Source organism: Chenopodium album, chromosome 20, assembly GCF_948465745.1.
Source record: "Chenopodium album chromosome 20, dcCheAlbu1.1, whole genome shotgun sequence".
In the NCBI taxonomy this organism is placed as follows: domain Eukaryota; kingdom Viridiplantae; phylum Streptophyta; class Magnoliopsida; order Caryophyllales; family Amaranthaceae; genus Chenopodium; species Chenopodium album.
The window spans coordinates 25,188,541-25,210,671 of NC_137853.1; the positions used below are offsets into that span (position 1 = coordinate 25,188,541).

General features: G+C 34.1%; 1 protein-coding gene across 1 annotated transcript; it reads left to right on the forward strand.

The window, feature by feature from the left end:
• The first annotated feature begins 12,826 nt into the window (after positions 1-12,826).
• Positions 12,827-22,004, forward strand: LOC145597679 (uncharacterized). Its single transcript, XM_081653904.1, has 14 exons — positions 12,827-13,253; positions 13,730-13,849; positions 15,358-15,423; positions 15,501-15,602; positions 16,006-16,089; positions 16,179-16,297; positions 16,399-16,500; positions 17,042-17,158; positions 18,899-18,964; positions 19,119-19,185; positions 19,763-19,816; positions 19,930-20,019; positions 21,229-21,267; positions 21,558-22,004. The coding sequence occupies exons 1-14, from the start codon at positions 13,209-13,211 to the stop codon at positions 21,675-21,677; spliced, it is 1,191 nt and encodes a 396-aa protein (XP_081510030.1). The 5' UTR covers positions 12,827-13,208; the 3' UTR covers positions 21,678-22,004.
• Positions 22,005-22,131: the final 127 nt, after the last annotated feature.

Consider the following 22,131-nt stretch of genomic DNA (forward strand, 5'->3'; position numbering starts at 1 on the left):
TTTTACATTTACATCCTCTTCATCAACCATTTCAACTAACTTTGTTTTCTTCTGACCTGAATGTCTCTTTCCCTCAGCAGAACACACATAGTTTTTCTCAGTTACTATTTTTGTGTGTTGTTTGAATCTAGTTGTATGTTTTCTTATTGAAAATCCCAGTATAGCAGCATGTTTTTCATACAATTCCAAAATTTCTTCAAAAGTTTCTCTTACCACACCAACAAATGATCCTCTAAGATCTAAACCAGAAGCATCAATTGGATTTGTATCTGTTATTTAATACAAACAAATCAGATAATAACCACAGCCAGCATAAAAAAGGGTAACATTCGTGTGAAAATAGGGTAACTTTTATGCATGAAAAAGGTAACATTTAGGTATTCAAAGGGATACTTTCTGCATACAACTTGAATTTTCAGCATACAATTTGAGTGTAACATTTGTGCATAAATAGGGTCACTTTTAAGCATGAAAAGGGTAACATTTAGACATTCAAAGGGTTACTTTTTGCATACAATCTGAGTGTAACATTTGTGCATAAATAGGGTCACTTTTAAGCATGAAAAGGGTAACATTTAGGCAATCAAAGGGTTACTTTTTGCATGCAATCTCAAAAGTTCTGCATTCAATCTGAGGGTAACATTTAGGCATAAATAGGGTCACGTTTATGCATAAAAAGGGTAACAATTATGTATTCAAAGGGTTCTTTTTAGCATACAATCTCAAAAATTTATAGAAATTACCTTCAGTTGCATTTGTTTTGGTTGTTTGTTCTGAATTTGAATCAATTGATTTATCAGGAACCACTTGATTTTCAGCATTGTGTATTGCGTCTTCTGCATTATCAATTGCTTCTGCATTGTCTGGATGGTTGAATATTGGTACGAATTCATCTCCAAAACAATAAGTTTCTTCTTCTTCTATAATCGATCGATTTAAATCGATTTCAAATTCAGTCTCAACTTGCCTCTGTTTTTGTAGCAATTCGTGAATGAGATTGCTGCATTTTGTTGTATCGAAAGTCGAATTCTCCATTGATGATCGATTTCTGCAATTTGTAAGTTTTCTCACCTTTTTTCTCCTCGATTGATGATCGAATTCTTCTATTTGTGCGTTTTCTCACCTTTTTTCTCCTTTATTGATGATCGATTTCTGCAATTTTTGCGTTTTCTAACCTTTTTTCTCCTCGATTGATGATCGTTTTTTGCAATTTTTGCGATTTCTCACTTTCTCTCTCCTCCATTGTTCTGCGTTTTCTCACTTTCTCTCTCCTCCATTGTTCTGCGTTTTTTTTAATTAGGGATAAAATTCCGTGATTTTAAATTAAGCTATTTTAAAAAAAAAAAAAAAAACAATAAAGAAGTTGCACGTGAGAAAAACCCGATGTACAGTAAAAATACTGTACACCGGGTACATGCAAATGGAGTTGTTAATTATAATGGGTCTCTTATATGTATTAGAAAAAAAACCATAGATATAAGAGACCCGTTGTTAAATCTGACGGGTCTTTTACCTTTAATCCTGAATCTTGAATGCAATATAATGCCTCTTTTTATTTAAGTCATTCTCTCTCTTCAAACCCTAACTCTAAACTAAAACCCTCATCCTCTCTTTGAGCCTGTTCCGCCGTCACTCTCTCTTCCTTAGCTTCCTGCTTGCTCTTTCTCCTCTCAATTTTCTCAGGTTTCAAAAAAAATGCCAAGTTAATTATATGAAGATGTGGTAAACAAGCCATATGAAGAAATATAAATACTACCGGCACTCATCCATTTCAATGGCGAATACCTCCATTTTTTCTGGTAAATAAGATTTTGTTTCGCTATTTTTTAATTGGTGAGGTATTATTCTTATGGAATAATTTATACTATTAGATCTTCAAGGGATCTTCAAGACTTTGAAAAATTATTCATCCTAATTTTTTTTGAGACAAATTTTATCCATTGTCTTTGTCATAGTACCGAGTAAATACGTATACAATTAGTTCTTCATTGTTATTTTCGATGTTTTATTGCAAATTTCTTTGATTGATTGGATGTTAATTGCGATGAACATACATGCAGAGTACTGATTTCATGGTTGCAACAATTGTATGCTTTTATAAATTGGATTTATTGTGCAGTGGCCTCTAGTTGCTTGTAAAGTGATGATTTTTTATAATAATTTTTAGTGCATCTCCTATTTTCTTTGTTTTTGTAAATTATAATGGTTCATTATTTTGTTTTGTCAGATTGCTTGATTTCATCTCACAAAATTATCAAACGAAGGGAGAGAATGGAATACTCAAGCCTTGATGTAATTACAATTGTAAAAATTTAGTAACTTTTTTTTTTTTTTTTTTTTTTTTTTTTTTTTTTTAAATTTGCTGGGATTTTATGTTGTTTTTTTTTAATTAATTAATTTATTTTTGTATCAAATCAATTTTTATTTAGCCCATTATTATTCCAGTGTTCTTGAAGTGTAACTTACAAAAAAAAACGAAAATAAGTGTAACTTACAATATACTTCTAGTAGAATGAATTTTCTGCCATTTCGTATTTCGTATAAAGCGTAGAATACGAAAAAATTCAAAATTTAAAAAAACCAATTTATTTTTTTTTAAAAAAATTGAGAGCGAAGAGACCCGGTAACTGACATGACAGGTCTGTTTGATACCCACTAAACATACCCCATTTCTCAAACAACGGGTTTCTTTCCCTTCAAAACTATTAATCTCAAAACACATATAACAGACCCCGTATCACTGACAACAGGTCTTGTTGTCCTAAAAAACAGACCCCTTTCAATGAACGGGTCTCTTTATCAAAGAGACCCCTGAGATAGAGACCCGTTCTGAGGCGGTCTGTCAAGCATATTACAACGGGTCTCTTTGCCAATTTTTGTAGTAGTGAAGGAGAAATAAATCTACAAGTTTAGAAGCAAATGTTGCTACTTCACAAGTAGAATCTACAAGTCTGGAAGCAAAAGTTTCAACTTTACAAGTAGAGCCTGTATTTCACCTTACCTAGTAATTGGCTAGAATTAAAAAAAATGTTATTTATTCTTGCCATTATCGAAATACTAATCAATGGTAGTAATGCTTGAGCATTGAAGATTCAAAAACGTGGAATAAATGTTATTCTATGCTTCATTGAGTCACAATGTATCTTGAATTGCTAAATAGGTTTAAAGTTCTATATGATAGAAATAATTAAACCCTCATATATATTGTCTCTAAGATATCAATCAATTTAAATGAAAAATGAACATTGCATGCGGAAGATCTAAAAGGATGGACTTTTAATATCATTGGATTATGAATCCGTTGATATATGTAATTATCATTCTAATTTGAAAAGTTTTGACAAAGTCACCATTTAGAGAAATGATTATGCGAACTCGAGGCCGAATACGTATCGATGTAAGAAAACAAAAGTTCAAAAGCTGGAGACGAACAATGAAACTTCATTCGCGATATGATCACTACTTGTGCTTAGTTGAAGCTAAAGTATGAAAATTTTGAAAAGTCCAAAATGTTCAGTATGAAGTTCAGTATCAATAAAGTATGAAAATTTTGAGAAGTCCAAAATGTTCAGTTTGAAGTTCCGTATCAACTTGACAAGATAATGATAACATTACAATATGATTGTAATTTTGAAAATTTAAGTCAGAACATGTACTTGGCAACACATTCAAAGTATTGCGATATGATCGTAATAATGAGAATTTAAGCCAAGACCTTGATAAACATCCAAGAGTTGTGAAATCGTTTTACAACAAACTCCGAAAGAAAACCTTATGAAATATTTATAAGAGCTATCAATCTATATGAGATATATTTTGATAATGGATGAAAATTACCTATCTTCCAACCATTGTTCAAGGGATATAATTTTAAGATAAACTACAAAACTAAACAAAACTACATACGTGAAATGAAATGCAGCAAAGGCTTCATATGTGATATGGATAAGAAAAGTTCTTATAAAGTCTTTCTACAAACTAAGGAATAAAAGATGTATTAAATCATTTAATGCACGTTAGATTCCTATATAAAGCACTGGGTACTACTACACAAACCATACTTAGCACAAAATGTTAATTGCTCAAGTAGGTGCCCTTATGATAAAGTGTTCCAAAAGGTCAAGTGGGAGTAGTATAAATCTCAAAAGAGTTCGAGAAAAGCAACAAACAAACATGGTTCAATCCATGGTTGGTTCACCCTATGCTAATGTACCTCCTCAAAAGGCAAGTGGGAGTATAAGAATCTTGAAGAGTTTGAGAACCTTGAAAAGTTCAAGAAAAGTGAATTCGAAAATCTTGAAGTAATTTGAGAAATAATCGAATAAAAGCTGTTTGGGGTATTTTTACCCCTGATACTTGGACCAATGAGGGCATGCCACGTGTTAGAGGTTGGCAAGTCACCTCTGACCAATCCCCCAACTGACACGTGGCAATGTCAGATACCTTTTCCGAATTGCGGCCTTCAAGGGCCCAATTCCCCAAATCCGCTCTTTTGTGACGCAGCCCACCTGTCCTAGGTCCGAATGACATAGGGGAGGGCACTTTTCCCAATGACCCTATAAATAGGGAGATATGCCCCCATTTTGGGGACATTCACATTCATTTATTACACCCCATTTCTCTCACATCAGAGAAAATCCGAGCTTGGAATCCAAGCAGATCCCCACCTAAATTTCCGCACTTTTTACCTTTCTTCAAGTTACTAACTTGATCGTTGGAGGCGGAGCTCCACCCATCCGGAGTCTCCGTTATATTTGCAGGTACAGATCCAGTCGGACCAGTCTTCGAGCTGTAACTCTTCCGAGGGAAAAAAACACACAAAACAAAAGCAACAATATGAGCATGATCCTCATGTTACAAATGGCAACGCGTGGTCTCGTTAAGTGTAATGGGAATAATAACCATGTGTCGAAGGTAGTACATTCCAAGTGCAATTCCTCTATTGTCGTTTCTCATTGAAAACAAAACAAAGTTGTTGTATGAGTTTCAATTGTTGCATAAAAACCCACAATGAAGACTGACATACGTAAAACTTAGACAAAGAAATATGATTTCATATTGACTAAGAGTTCTAAAATATTCATTTTGGAACATGATGATTATGCAAATAATAAAAATGATTTGACAAGTTATGACTCCAAGTGGTTTAAAACCAAAAAATCTGAAATAGATTCTAAGTCTGTAAACAAGTGTATGACACTTGAATAATTTGCCTAATTGGTGAGACCCATTATAAGCAAAACAAACAAGAAAGAAAAAAAATTTCTAACTAAAGCAAAGACTTGTAAAAGGATTCAACTAATTCATAGTATGACTATGATTACGATGAAACCTTTACATTAGTCATGTTGCAAAGATCTATTAAAGATATTTTAGTGATTTCTACCTTATAAGATTTGGTAGATGGATTTCAAAATGCTACTTGAAATTGTTTATGGAAAAAAGATTTGTATATGAAACAATCAAAAGTTTAAAGATCCAATAATCCTAGGGATGCATAGCATCATGAAGTTAGTGTTCTTAATTTTGTGAGTAAATCAAATCGTTTGATGTTCTCGTAAAATGAAGAAAAGGTCTTATGTGTACAAGATGTTTAGTGGGAGCTATAAAGTCTTCTTGGTCTAGTATAAAGAGCAAATTATTCATTGTTTGAAGGGTCAAGTGATGGTCAATGCATTTTGTATGAAAAACTTAGAAGAGGAAGATGAGTACAGTTTGGATTCAAGATCTATAGAGATAGGTTTTGAAGTATGTTTGAGCTTAGTTAAGAACCTTATATTGATAAGATTCTTATAAGGTTCAACATTATATTGAAAGGAGTTTCAATTTCATATAACATGGCACATAGCTTAAAGATTCAATGCTTTGAGAAAGGTTGATGAAATTAATGTTTTGAGTGATGCTCCCTATGCAGTTTGCAAAGGATGCATCATGCATGTCATGGACTATACTCGTCCATTTGATTCACGTGTTTTAATAACAAGTGATGATAGATTTCAATCGCAATCTAATGTAACGTTGGAATACAAATTAGAAAATTTCCTGTGAAAGGAAGAAGAAAAAATTCTTAGTGTATGGAGATGAATATGATTATAAAATTTAGAAGTTGCAAAATTCATGTTTATGAGAATGTCTCATGAACTCTACTTACTAAACCCCTTCCATGACCAAGGTATGAGAGTCATACTAAGGTTCTTTGATTGAAGCAAGTTATGTAATTTAAGTTGTGTATGTTTTGAGAAAACATATTACATAAGTAATACATTAACTTGCAGAATTATGTTTATCAATTGAAACAAAGTTTCAATTTATTTAATTGTGGTTTTTGAAATTAAATCACTATTAGAAAAAGCTTAATGGCAAGCCCCAAATGGCAAGCGATTTTTAAAATCCGCTTCGAAAAACCCAGAAGGAAAAAAAAAACTCAAATGTAATGGCAAGCAGTTTGGGTTGAACCACTCCCAAAAATGTAAATGGGAAGCGGTTAAAACATTAAATCGCTTGCCATTCTTAAAAGGAAAAAAAGAAACCCTACACCCCTCATGATTCTCACGCCTCTTTTCTCCCCTTCTCTCTCCTCTTCATTTTCAATCTGAAGCCCTTATCACTCCATCTCTCTCCTCTCTCCATTATTTCTCACCCATCTAACTCCTCTTTTCTCTCTCTCCTCTTTCCTTCTCCATTTCTCACGCACCCATCTAACTCCATTTCTCACCTTTCTCATATTATCACTGGCCACAACCATCACCACCGGGAGCAACACCCACAACAACCACCGAGAGCAACACCTACAAAAACCACCACCACCGAGGGCAACACCCACAACAACCACCGATTTTAATTCACCCACAACAACACACCGAGCAACACCAACAACATCGCAACACCAACAACGACCACAACGCAACACCAACAGCAACATCGCAACACCAACACCGACCACAACGCAGCACCAACACCAACATCACAACACCAACAATAATACCCACAACCACCGAGATCTAATTTTAATTAAGGTAAGAATTTTAGTTCTAGTTTTTTTTATTTTTCGAATTTCAGATTTTAGTTACTTTTAATTTAGGAAAATTTGTCAGGGACAACCTTTTATAAAACGTTTTTTGTCTAGGACAACCTTATAAAATTTTTTTGGCAAAGTCAAACCACTTTAAAAAAAAAATTTGTAAAGGGAGACCAAACCCCACTTTCAAGCCATTGACCATCGGATTCCGGCGTTGACTCCCACGTGACTTGCACGTGCTCCCATATTCTTCTAATTACACCCCTTTTCCCTCCAATTTTCGCACATAAAACCCCATTCATTCTCTCTCTCATGGGAAAAGGGGCTTTATGTGCGAAAATTGGAGGGAAAAGGGGTGTAATTAGAAGAATATGGTAGCACGTGCAAGTCACGTGGGAGTCAACGCCGGAATCCGGTGGTCAATGACCTAAAAGAGGGGGTTGGTCTCCCTTTACAAATTTTTTTTTTTTAAAGTGGTCTGACTTTGCCAAAAAAATTTTATAAGGTTGTCCCAGACAAAAAACGTTTTATAAAAGGTTGTCCCTGACAAATTTTCCTTTAATTTATTTTCTTAAATTTGTGCGTGTTGGCAAATGTTAAATTTCAGATTTTTTTTGTTTTTTTAAACTTAATTTAGATCTAATTTGAATGGTTTGCGCAGGTTGTTTAATTGGTGGTGAGTGTTGGTATTTGGTGGATGCATGCATGTAGCTAGTGGTGCGCGTGGGTGGAGGATGGTGGTGGAACGCATGGAAGTAGCGCAAGCTAGTTTTACGAAGTACTGATTTTATTATTAATGTTAATTTTTTTTATGGAAATGTAATATTACAACAGTTGATTAATGAAAATATTTACAATTATACATATGTTTGATGTATCCGTATCAATTTAAGTAAAAAAAACAATAATTTTTTTTTTTATGGCATAATAGGAAGCGGTTTGGCGCCAAAACCGCTTCCCTTTCTCTACAAATGGAAAGCGGTTCTGAACTGCTTGCCATTTAAAAGGCTAATGACAAGCCCCCTAAGAGCATGCGGTTCAAAATCGCTTGCCATTAGGGGGTTTGAACCGCTTGCCATTTAGTATTTTCTACTAGTGAATAAAATGTCCAAAATAATTATGAATTGATGGGCTCATTAGGTTGATGACCTGGTGAATGAAATCCCCCGGGTGAACCAAATTCATATATTATTTGAGTTCCTAGTTCGAAATCATTAAAGTGAACATAAATGATTTCAATTAATGGACTAGCATGTTAAGATTGATTGGATAGCGCGGTTTTATGGGCTATAGGAGCGTAGTGATGCTCGGTTAATCACATGGATATGCATGAATGATGCATGATCGAACTATAGACCTACTTTGAAGTTCAAGTATAGAGCTTTCGAATATATTAGTGGATTTCTTTGACATGAGTGGAATACCATTTCCATTCAATAAATGATTTGGTTGTGGTACATTCAAACGTCTTCCCGTAACTGGAGATTACAAAGGATGTTTCTCGGCCATTTCAGGATTTGAGTGGGAGTTTTGGTTGCCACAAGATTGGATTGAGTCTACCTATTTAATTAGGAATGTGTCTTGGCCCCTTGAAGAGGAAAAATTCAGAAAATGCATGGCCGTGCTCAAATAGATTACATAGTAATCATTTGTCTTGTAATTCTAACTCAAATTTCAAGAAAAGATTTGTAAAGATTAATATGATCACGACATGAGATGCAATCATATTATCAAATCGACCTACATTGACTTAAGGAATTTGAATATTGTGCACTTGTCTCAGACAAGTGAGAGATTGAAGGAATTATGTCTTCGATAAGTGCAATTACTAGATATCAAGGATCACTATTATGGAGATAATAAGTTTGTTATGTTACGTCGTCATTTGTTTGGTGCTAGATATGACAAATGATCTTTGGGCTAGTTAAATAGTCTAAAGCCCAACAGAATGGATCCTATGAGGTCACACAACAAAGGTATTGGGTTAAACAAGTAAGAGGCCCATTAATGGGCCTCATGAGATTATGACATACCATGTAGAGTGTTGGGCTAGAGTAGTTTGTTTAGGATAAGGTGTTTGGGCTTGACATGGACTCTTATTTAGAGATGTGATCTATAAATAAGATACATGCCTAAGGTTGAATATAACAATCAACATGTATACAGTAGATTGTGAAACAAGCAACCAAGTCCCAAAACCCTAAACACGACCCTCCCTCTCCCCTCACGTCCGTATGTTCGGCTCCCCCTCGTGGTGTTTGTCTAGGTGGTTCATGGTTAATTTGTCTCTCTCTTCTTCGTTGAAGGTTGATTGCAGTGTCAATCACGACTAACTAGCATTAGTAGAGGTTTAACTTGTGCCTGTGGACCAAGTAGAGGAATCACGCTTGGGGTTCTTTATCTCCCATTGTTCTTGCTCGATCGCACGTGTAATCACGCTTCAAAGGTATAATTACATGGTTGCTAAACGTAACCCTTACTTACTTAACATACCCCCCCGGAATACCCAAATTACCCCTTCCTATTTCATTTCCCATTCATGCTTATTTTCTGTTCTCCCCTTTGCTTCTGTACTGTTCCCTATTCAATTGTTGCGAAATTTAAATCTGTAAAATGGATGGATATTCGAAGAATTAGAGCAATATTTATAATTTTATATACACAATCAAAACTTATAGATTATAAGAATTACTAATTTCTTAAAAGTGGGGTATATAGTGCGTGTTTGCTATGGTGTATATTACTAGTGCCGAGGTGAATGAATTGATATTTTATTTAGAACTTGAGATTTCTTCAACAATTAAAACATGTTGAATTATTAATTGAGATTTCTCAAGTTCTAAAATAATGAAAAAAAAACATGTAGCTTTGCCATTGAAATTAAACACTCGTTCGTCTATCATTCTAGCTTTCAATAACCAACAACTATATCCAGTATTTCTAATTGTTACTCCGTATTTGATAGCTTTTGGTTGGGCCTCTTATTTAGGAGCAGTTGACAAATGATGGTTCTTCCTTTCATTTTTTGTCGCTGGTTCGAAATAGTTTGAAGTTTGAATTACTTTGTTCAATTTTTGTGAAGTAATTTAAAGTAATTTGTTCAATATGTATGAAATAGCTTTACATATTTTGTTCAATTTGCGTGAAATGGTTTATACTATTGTATTTGATTTGTGGGAAATAAAAGTATATGTTTCATACATATTACATGGGATAAATCCGGGGAAAAAAATGACAAACTTACATAGTGTTCGAAGTCAGAATCATCATATACGGGAAGCCCTTAGTTTGATTATAATACACTTATCACAAAAACAATACTTTTCTCTAAATTTGTTACGGAGTAATTACTTTTATAGAAGGTAAGGAAAAGAGAAACAAGTACAATGCATATTATTATGATTTTTTTTATAAGAAAATGAAGGGAAAAAAGGTTGCGCTAAGTAAAGTGGGGTTGCGTTTAGCACTCCCCTATAATTACTTGTTCTTTATGTGTTATGCAATGATCTTGGTTATTAGATGCTTATTAATATGATTCATGAAATTCCGCTTAGAGTATCTAAAGTCTTACACCTTCACCCTGTGAATGGTTTACAAGTTCCTAAAACTTGTTGGCGACTCTTTACTCTAGCTTTTGGACGCCACCATGCTTAAGTGTATGATCATAGTGGGGCTCAAGTTTGGGATGCTTTAAATATTCCCTACACTTCCCAATAATCTTGCTTCATTTCGTAAACCACAAACGTTTACCGTCACAATTCCAGCAATTTCGCCGCCAAATTAAACGAAAACCCTAAGAAAAATAGAGAAATTAAGCGCATGGTTAACCCAAAGGGTATGAATGTTAATTTCCTCCATTGAAGCCGATTGTAGAGTTCCATTTCACCATTGAAGCTCTTTGTTCCTCCATTGATGTTGTTTTGATTTTCCGTTCCTCCATTAGTGTTGTTCTGATTTTGCTTGAATACAATGATATCTTAGACAACTTTACAATTTTAACCACATCTTACTAGCTAAAATGACAAATATACATGTAGATATCTAAATCTGTCTTCCCAAAACCAAACTCAATGATGAACAACCTTTCACCGCCATTATTGGTTGGGTCGAGTATTTAATGTCAGGAGTGCATAAAATCCATATTAATTCAAATATATTCAGTCCACAGATCAGTCCAATTGTTTAGCCAAAGCATGCATAGTCCAACCATCATTTTAGCCCAAACCTTTTTAATCCATTTCGTTATGTTTATTAATTAAGTCCAATTATTAAATATTAAAAACCTTAAGCCTAAAATTAGTCCGTAACATTGAAACGACCCCTAATTTATCACGTGCTTAATTAATGCTTAACAAAAAGATAAAAATGAATGTGGACGGAATTCTGGAAAAGAGTAAAGTCTTGGCACGACAATCTCTACCGTGTCACAACAATTTCTGTCGTGACGTGGCAATTTTTAAGGGTTTATCTGTGGCACGTCTCATTTCTAGTTTTTGTGCATCACCATGTTCATTTCCTCTATAAATAAAAGGCTTATTTCTCAGTTTCGGGGCACTAAATAACTCTCTCTCTCTCTCTCTCTCTCTCTCTCTCTCTCTCTCTCTCTCTCTCTCTCTTATGTTGTAGCCTAATCACTAGCCTTCCCTATTATTAATCATATGCCCCTTAAGCACTCTCCGGAGTCTGTACTTTACCCGAAGTTCCACAGTTAAACCAAGGTGTGAAAGGTAGAATTGTTTGAGGGTTTGGCCCCAAATCAACTCTACTTTAAGTTAATTTAATTTTCATTGTTGTTTATTATTTCCCTTGAAGTTAATAACGCGTTTTATTGTTTTACAGTTGTAAGAAAACACAATCAAATTAAAGAGTCATGTACTGTTCCTTTTGTTCTCGTTATATTTCTAACGGTTTTGTTATGTTTTGCATATACTAATCGTTATTAATTATGGTTAAATTGCTTCCAATATTTATGTTTATTCTATTGTTTATTGTGATCACCATATTGCATGTTTAAAGGGATTATGTAATTGAACATTACGCCTAAGAAGATAATTTGGACGACTGGTTTAGGTTCCTTTTTAATCTTGTTGTTTAATTGAAGTGATCACAAATATTTTAGAATTATGTGTGCATTAACATTCAACCAATTTAGCCTAATATTAGTTTGAAGCAAATTGAATCTTTGTTTGTATACCTTTGAGATCACAGGAGTTATTTTTCACATACATTATCGAGTAGAGGCCAATACGGGCGAATGTGACTCCATGACTTACTTCGTACCATCGTCCTCGATTCTCATTTCGTGGTTCCGAACCATATGAAGTTAGTAATAACATGGATTATAAATGAAATGTAGCACTGTAGCCTTCACGGGTGGTTGCCTTAAATGATTCGTGAACGGTATACAAGTTCCTTAAAACTTGTTAGCGGCTCCCTACTTTTCTTGTCCCTAATCGTATAATATCAATTCTCACTTTTAATGATTGTCAACCATATTCACAACATGGTTAGGTAGACACGCTTCAAACAATGAGATATATGATATGTATCTCATGTTGAGATATTTGTATTTTCTCGTTATACAAGCTGATTATATTGTAGAAAGAAGAAAAAAAGGGTAAAAATGTCATAAATTACCACATTTTGAATAATTTTTTTTTCAAACCGCCACATTAATTTTATTCAAAGCTAATAAATCACTAAAAATCCAAAGAGTCAAAACATTATCTCTCGTGAAACTCACAAAATATAATTTTACCATAAATAACAAGTCACAAACAATCCAATTTAGAACAGTAAGTTGAAAACAGTCATACTCATAATAACTCCCATTAACACAACATAACTCCCATTTTCTCTGTGTTCATACCCACGACGCAATCCCACCTCAACCATCATCATATCATAATCAATCATTCAAACATCAACCAGCACCACCTTCAAGCCACCGCTGCTCACAGAAATGAAATTACAAGAATAATTTAGCACCAAATTATTCCTTGTTTTTGCTTATTCGTACAGACAAACAAGAAAAAGAAGCATAATTAGTTATCCAAATCAATTCAATTCAATTGAATTATCCTACTACTTTTGAATATTCTTTACTTTACTTTTCTGGCCTGCCTTTCTCTATTCAATTCCCTTAACTAAAATTGTAATCCAATAAAGTGTGCCATAAAAAGGGACTTTCATGTACATGTTCTTATCTTCTTCTACCATGAATTCCCCCTTTTCTGTAAGTTTCTCTTCTCTCTCTCTCTCTGAATATTCTAATTCTTGCTTTCTCTACTTTTTTTTAACTGAATTTTAGTTTTTTTTGCTTTATTATTTTTTAACTTGTTGGCGATTTCTAAAATAACTGTATGTTCCAAGTTAAACCGCTGCTTTTTTTTTTTAAATTGCATAAGTGAGCTCAGAATTTCTTAACAAAAAAATTCCTCAATTTTTGATTATTCTGCTCACTATTTCTTGTTTTTTAACAAGAATTTTTTTGTTTTAACTATTTTTTTTAATTATTGTACCATTACTATAATTTATCATTTTAAAGTTTTTTTTTTTTTTTTTTTTTTCAGAATTTTGTTTGTAGCACAATGAAATTCATCTCGTATTTCCTTCAAAAAAAAAAAAAAATTCAGCTCGTATTTCCAATAAAATTATTGTTTAAATCATTTAATGGTTGTTAATGTAATAATTTTTTATTTTTAATTTCAGATTTCTGCATTCTCAGACACAAAGAACAGATTATATTTGTACAAAGTCATCATAGGATTGTCTCTGATATGTTTAACTTACTTCACTGGAAGTGCTTTAATTGCAGAGGATTACAGAGAAGTAAGTATCTTCTTTACCACGAATAGTTGATTTCATATTTGCATTCAATGTATTAGCAATTAGCAATTTGTCATGAAGTGATCAAAGTTATTAACTTTTTTTACTTTAAGGAAATGTGTAATTTTGTATACTTGTTGAAGTTAAGTATATACCATAAAGTCTATGATGGTTTCATAAGTTGTACGATCCCGGTGTAGTGTACACCGGACCGGATTGAAAACCGGAATTTTGATGATCATGACTCCTAGGCTAGACCAATTATGCTTGGACTTTGGATTTGGGACTTGGGACTTGCGAGTTGTTTGAAATATTAGTGTGAAAACTGTTTTAAAAGGTACTGTAGTTGTTTAGTTGTATGATTAATTGAAATGGACTTATGGACTTATGGACTTATGGTTAATTGTTTGATACAATGACTATGCTCAAAGACAAATGTTGTGAAACTTTAATCATTAAGCTTCTGATTAGAATATCTCATTTCATTTTTTTTGATTAGTATTGGCAGCAAGTGAATATACTAATTGTTGAATCCCATTATAGCTCACTTATGAGTGTCCCACATTGGAGAAAGAGGAGAGAAGGTTTCACTTTATAAGGTAGAGGAGTACTTCCTACTATTGCCAATTGGTTTTAGTATGGAAGCTCCAAAGCCTTGTTTGTGGCCCAAACTCTCCTCTTGGAAGCTCCAAAGCCTTGTTTGTGGGCTAAACTCTCCTCCTCCTTGTTCGGGTTGCCCAGGCCCATTTCACATTGTTTTGAAATTTAACATGGTATCAGAGCTCGGGTTGCGGGTCTCTTCTAAACTGGGTATTTAATCGCTACTGGATAAGGATTTACCTCGACAGGATGTCCAGCCCCTAAGAGGATTATTGATCTGGCCTTATCCAGTTAGCTCTGAAGTTCTAAGGACACTCATAAGTGAGGGGGAGTGTTGAATCCCATTGTAGCCCACTTATGAGTGTCCCACATTGGAGAAAGAGGAGAGAAGGTTTCACTTTATAAGGTAGAGGAGTACCTCCTACTATTACCAATTGGTTTTAGTATGGAAGCTCCAAAGCCTTGTTTGTGGGCTAAACTCTCCTCCTCCTTGTTCGGGTTGCCCAGGCCCATTTCACATTGTTTCGAAATTTAACACTAATAGTCACAATTATCGTCCTTAGAGTGGAAGACAGGTCGTTATCTTACTTGAGTCGGAGTATATTTTTGTGGCAAATGTTATTAGACAAGTAGACGACCCTGTATCGTGAATTCGTGATCCTTCTTACAAAAATTTACCTAGTCAATGAAATATACTACTCCAGTACTCTATAATATTTTAACAACTACCAAATATGAAATTTATGTTAATGGTTCTAGACTTGTAGTCCATGATTAGCCTTTTATAATTGATGTATATCAGCTTTAGTTATTGATTGAATTGTTAAATGCTATAGATTGAAGGTGCATATTTTTATATTTACTTATAGCCTATGTGTTTAAACTTGTAATGGTTAAATCACTCATTGCAGAGAATATCAAAATGGCCAATGGAAGTGATGGGCACTGCACATAGTCCAAAATCTAGTTTCTGCAGGGTTAGATGATTGATAATTTAACTTTTAGCTAGTTGAATATTTAAAGTTAATGTTATTGACGTAGTTCGTTTTCTTAGAATCGATGTAGGCCTTCGGGAAGTGAGGCATTACCTGAGGGAATTGTTGTCCAAACATCCAACTTGGAATTGCGACCGTTATGGGATTCCAACTTAGTCAAGGTATGCAGTTTCAGTTACGTGTCTTGGGCTCTAAATATGGTGCTTGTATAGTTTCCTCTGATTTATTTTAATCTAGGTCTAATAACTATCAGTTTGACCTAAGAAAGACAGACATGGTCATTTAGGGCATGTTCTCTTCAGCTTAATTTCATTTCAATTCAGTTCAGTTACTAATTTCCTTCTCTCATAAACAATTCAATTCAGTTGCGCTGAGCTCTCAGTTATGTTAAGTTAATCAGAACAGGCCCTTAGTTATTATTTGCTAACTTGAGTCCCATACTGGCATACTGTCAAAGTGTTTGAACTGACCTTAAGACAATATCTTATTGAACTAAAAGCTATCATCGTATACTATTTGATGTTTCAAGTTAGTGTGCTAAACTGAATGATACCTTTATTTCAGGAGAAGATGAAGCCTTCTTTGAACTTGTTGGCAATTGCAGTGGGAGCAAAGCAAAAGGAGATAGTAAATAAAATAGTTGAGAAGGTAAATGCTTATGCCTCTGGCCTAAGTCTATGCTCTCTGCTACTTGCAGTTTGTCGTGCTCCTCTTTAATGCTTATTATACTCGTCCAGTTTCTTTCCAGCGGCTTTGTCATAATGCTCTTTCATTATGATGGCATTGTGGATCAATGGAGTGATTTTAAGTGGAATAATCAAGTGATACATGTTTCTGCTAAGAACCAAACAAAATGGTAACTTTTGGTAATTGGTATATAAATTTTGTTTCGCTGGTGTATGCTATGTTCAGAAAGTTTGAGACGGGCCTCTATATGCATGTATTGTTGTGCTGTAGGTGGTTTGCCAAGCGTTTTTTGCATCCAGATATTGTGGCAGAGTATGACTATATTTTTCTTTGGGATGAGGACCTTGATGTAGCTAATTTCAATCCACAAAGGTAATCTTATACCTTTTTATGTATCCTGCTTTTGTTCTATTGCAGAACATATGATTTCCTTTTGAACTGATATCTCTAAATCATACTCCATTTAAGTTTTGTTGGTTGGTATCTTTTTTCTGAAAGAAAGCGTGTAGGACATAGTAGTCTTTTTTATTAGAATATTTATGTAGGATCCAAGCGACCAAGCAGGCTATATACGCAAGAAAGTGATAGTAGAAATTGTGAAGTTGTTTTAGCCAGTTCTCACACGAAGCTGAGCATAGCCACCATAAGGCGGTGAGACATCTATGAGATGAAATTTCGATCAAAATTTCCCTTCATTCTTCCAAATGTTTGGGGAGCTTGACAAGAGAGGGAGGAGGTGGGGAGGGGTACTGGGGGGGATTGCAGCAGCAGAAAAGAGAGTTTTATCAGCGAGTAGCTGCTGTATACCTATTGCAGTTTGATCTTTTTCTGACAAATGGCTGATCTTAATTCTAGTTACTGAGATGTTGGACCAAGTTTAATTAGGTAAATAATGTTTGCAAATTTATTGCAGGTACATCAACATTATAAAAAGTGAAGGACTGGAGATATCACAACCAGCACTTGATCCTGTTAAATCAGTGGTTCATCAATCTATCACTGCTCGCAGGAAGAATGAAAGGTTGCACAGGTAGGTTATGTAGCATGTTTATAGAAAAGTTCTCATTCTCATTAATCTGATCCGTCAAAAGCTTTAATCATTACTACTGTCATGAATATTCTAATATTTTTTATTAAAGTCTCTGCATTTTTAGATCAACACATCTTGTTAAACAATTTACATCTGTATAGTCATAAAGCTGTAAGCTTTGGATTGTATCTTAGCTTGTGTGTGCAAGTTTAGTTCAAATTGTAAGAGGCCAATGAGCCACATTGGTATTAAAGTGAGGATCCATTTGCCACTTCAGTGTAAATGTTATCATTCTTGTCAACAGCTCAGTAAATAATTATAAATTGCAACACTAGAACCTATATTTTTACTGGACTGTATGCACATGCTATTCATTGCTGTTTTGATCTAATTTCGACCTATTTCATTTGCTTTTATGCCATATATATATCCAAAAGCTCTTGTTTCCCTCCTATCCCACATACAAAGCGTATATTATGTTTCTTATACAACAACAATAACAACAACAACAACAAAGCCTTAGTCCCAAAATGACTATTAAATTCCCTATAATTTTCAAAAATTAAGCCTCTATTTTGAGTAGTGCTATCATTTTTAGAGTATTTGCAACAAGTGTAATACCTTTCAAATCTACAAAGTTTGAGCTCCACAATAAAGGAGACCTGTAATAGTTAATACAATTACCTAAGCTGAAAAAACCTTTTTCAATTTGTCGAAATTAATTTCTAGAGGTTGAGCTCCACAATAAAGGAGACCTGTAATAGACTTTGTGGCGAGGTAGTTGGATATGTTATCTACGGGCTATGCTTACCATTTCTAAGGTGATCTCTCATCATCCAAAGGCCTAAAATGAAATTTCTCTTCCATTAAAAAAAGTATGTGAGAAATGGGTTTCTTCCACTGCAGGGGCCTATCAGTTGTATCATGGTGCATTTCAATTATCTCTTCATTTCATAGATGGTTTCATCTTGTTTCCTTTTGGCATCTCCAAATCGATTTCAACTTTCACAGATTTGCCTTCTTGTAACTGGGTTCATACTGATGTTTTGGCCTTTTGGGATAGTCCACATTAGAATAGATACCATTTGTTTTGTTGAAGAATATTGTGAAATGAATGCCATTTCCCTTTGATTAGAAAGTGTATAAAGTACCGGTTTGATTTATAAGAGTAGTCGTACTGCATTTGTGTTTCTTTAAAGTCACAAGACTCACAACAATTCCTGAAAGTTTGGTTTATCGATGGGATGGAACAAGCTTTCTCTGCGCTACAACACTACCATCTCAATCACCCATACCAATCCTCTCTGCCTTCACTTCTGTAACATCCCCCGGACCCAACATCTATACAGTTAATATTAGTGGGAATTGTATAGCATAATGAAGTTTGCATTCTGCAGCAAATGTGATAGAAATAAGTAGAAATAGTAAGCTATGCAACACCAAAAAAACAAAAAAAATAAAAATTGTTGGCAAAATAATAGAAGGGAGGTAAAAGTGAGGCGAAAAAGTAGCTTTTTTTTTTTTTTTTTTTTTTTTTTTGGGTTGTAATTGTTTAACATGTTGCCAACTTTTACACCCATGTAGCAAATGGGTGCTAATGTTTATACCAGTTTGCCTCATAGGTCAAGTGTAAATTGAGGATGATGTACATCATGCTTAGATTGGACATCCTCCACCCTTTCTTTGTGGGCGCATATGAATTTCAAGCCATTGAGTCTAAATTGTTTCCTTTGTGAGCAGGAGATATTACAAATCAAAAGGAGGTGGAAGGTGTGACGATAACAGCACAGCTCCGCCATGCACAGGGTAAGTATACTGGATCATGCAATTTGGCTAGTATGAATGAAACTATTGGTATTAATTTGTAGTGTTATATGGAAAAAGCATTGCTGTTGCACATTGATGAGGAAGTGCCGAGAATTTTTTATTAAGTTTATTATGTTTAAAATTGCTGATGCAGCTGGGTGGAAATGATGGCACCAGCCTTCTCAAGAGCAGCTTGGCAATGTGTATGGTATATGGTCCAGGTAGGCTTTCTGCTGGTATAGCAAATTTCTTTTTGGGGGAATTAGCAAATGTATGCTTAATTTAATATACAAATTAAGATTATAGTTATTTAACAAAATGTTTAATGAGGACATCTAGATCAAGATGGTAAAAGATATTATATCATGAGTGCTTTTAGATGAATTGTGATAGCACTTTCTTGCATCATAATAAAATATTTATATAGGTACTAGTTTGCCATTGGAGAGCTAAACAGGCTAGTAGTTTGCAAACTGTTTTATCTTAAATAAGCTGCCGACATGATTGAAATAATATTAATTACAAGCTTCATTTGAAATTTAACACATGCACTACAATGTTTAATTTTTTTCTTAATATATTTTAATTTTGCTAGTTTCTAATTGTTGTAGCTTGAAAATGATCATCAACCCAAGTTTCAATAATCAATAGCTTGTAGCTTATCGTTGGAGATTTTCTAATTTTACTTTTAAACAGAATATTGTTTCATATGTAACAACTAAATTCGTGATTTACAACATAAAAATGAGGTGATTAAATCTTTAGTAGGCACTAAAATGTAACTTTTATACCATGCAGAATGATCTGATACATGCTTGGGGCTTGGATAGACAGCTTGGTTATTGTGCACAGGTAACCGATTTTCTCCATCAACCCATACCTCCTCCCATTAGGCAGTTTTCTTTAAAGTTTTGCTTAATCTTCACTGTCGCTTGCTTGCTGTTTATATTGGGTACAAATTTCAGGGTGATAGAACCAAGAAAGTTGGTGTTGTGGATTCCGAGTACATTGTTCATCTTGGACTTCCCACACTTGGTATCTTGGACCAAACCAAGGTGCGTACCCTGAGTATTGTTGTTTGCAGTTAATGCTCTATTTGTTAGTATTATTATTTTATTTTATTTTGTTATCTTCTACTACTACTACTACTACTACTATTATCTCCGTCCCCTTTAGATAGTCCCTTATGGGCATTAATTACGGGAATTAATAAACACAAATAAGAATAGTAAAAGTACATTGAAAAAGTAAATTGACATTGGGTATGCAAAAAAGTAGAGAGAGAAAGTAATAAAAGTACATGAAAAAACAAAATATACATGGGAAAGTTAAATTTGCACAAATATTGTTGCAAATTGGAGGGAATTTTGGTAAAAAAATAATATTAATGGTTGTTGGAAAAAGCAAATGGGGTGAACATTTTGGGACTAAAATTTGCCCATAAGGGACTATCAAAAGGGGACGGAGGGAGTATTATTATTGAAAGATGCTCAAATTTATTACATATATGAAGCAACAGTAGACTATTTTGCTGCTTCAAAAATGCAGTTTGTCTTCATTTTTGAGTAATGAGATTACTATGGTATGTTTATGCTTTACTTTTTTCAGTTACTAAAGTAAATGGCATAACATTGGTCACTTTGTCATGGATCTTTCTCTTCATCTTGCATTGACCAAATGCACCTGATTCAAATTTACCATGAATTGTTCAACCAAAGTCACTTTTATGTTACATTAATTTGTGCCTCTACATTTCTGTATTTGTAGAACTACTTCAATGATTGTATGAATCATTTTATTTTTTTATTGTTAGGCCAACGAAACCTATCACTAAAAATATAAGATTGCATGTGTAAGAAACCCAAAACTGCTCCACTGTTTAAAGATCTTTTCAAGATTTTATTGAAATAAGTATGTATTCCTTATATAAGTTTAAATGCATTCGCATGCCTATTTTCTTGCCCAGTTGTAGTTTTGGATAACATAGACATTCTTGACTCATACTCTGATAAATCTCTGCTTGAATTGATTAACATTGCAATGACTGCATGCTCAAAAATCAAGTGAGAGATAGCTAAGGCATTGTTCTCCTTAATTTATTTAAATACTCTCTTTATTTTGGATTATTAGCACCACTTTGACGAGCACATGATTTTATGCAACGACTATTTATATTTAGTGGCTAGTGCATCTTCATGTTATTGCTCTCGTTTTGCTGATCAAATCCACCCTTCTCACAATTGATTCTTCTTTTTGATTTGCAGGAATCATCTAAGACCCTAAGAATTGATAATAGACCTGCTGTAAGTTTTGTCTTGTATTTTCATCATCTCATTCTGTCAAGTACATTTAATGGATTCTATTAAATCATTTGCTAATTATATCCGAGCATCATTTTGATCTTCTTATAACATAACAGTCGTTGTAGTTTTCATTTCTTGAATTAGAATTCTTTGCTGTTTAACCTGTTAAAAGTAAAACTCCTCCTTTGATAAAATTTTCTAAATCAGATTCCTACAGTAACTAGAAAAAGAATATCCCCATATTGCTCTCTGATGTCTATCGTAATATAGAGATTGTTCATAAATTGTAGGTGAGGAAACAATCATTCATCGAAATGCAGGTGTTCAGTCAAAGATGGAACGATGCAGTGAAGAATTCCAAGTGTTGGATTGACATTTACAAACAAACTGATCAACAAAACAACCGATGAGTCAATTTTGAGTTACATACTGGTCATCTAATGACAGCCATACAAATCTACAAATGTACATGCATAGTTGTGCAGAACAATCAAGAATTTCATGACCTTTACCATTGCAAGATTATACATATGTGTATTGTGTCATCCTCCCTCAGGTCATGCGGTGCTTACTTACATATAATCGGCCATGTATATTAGAATCTAAATGGTCTACAGGGCGTTAGGCACTGGGCATCTAGGAATCCTTTTGTAAGCCAAGCTTATTTATGATTCTTTATTGATTTTAAAGATGTAAATCATATTTTCCATGTATGAAAGAGAGATTTTTTCCTGTAACTTCAGACGTGTTTCCCACCTGCGCGAGAAAGTCGGGCCAGCTCATATCCAAGGCCAGCTCTAAATAACCGATGCAATGACTATATAATCTCTTCACCTGGTTGCATTGGTGAACATACTGTCCATC

Coding starts and splice junctions, on each gene's coding strand:
- LOC145597679 (XM_081653904.1), top strand. CDS start 13,209: ATGTACATGTTCTTATCTTCTTCTACCATGAATTCCCCCTTTTCT. Junction 15,603..16,005: donor GGGATTCCAACTTAGTCAAG/GTATGCAGTTTC, acceptor CCTTTATTTCAG/GAGAAGATGAAGCCTTCTTT. Junction 17,159..18,898: donor AAGAATGAAAGGTTGCACAG/GTAGGTTATGTA, acceptor CTTTGTGAGCAG/GAGATATTACAAATCAAAAG.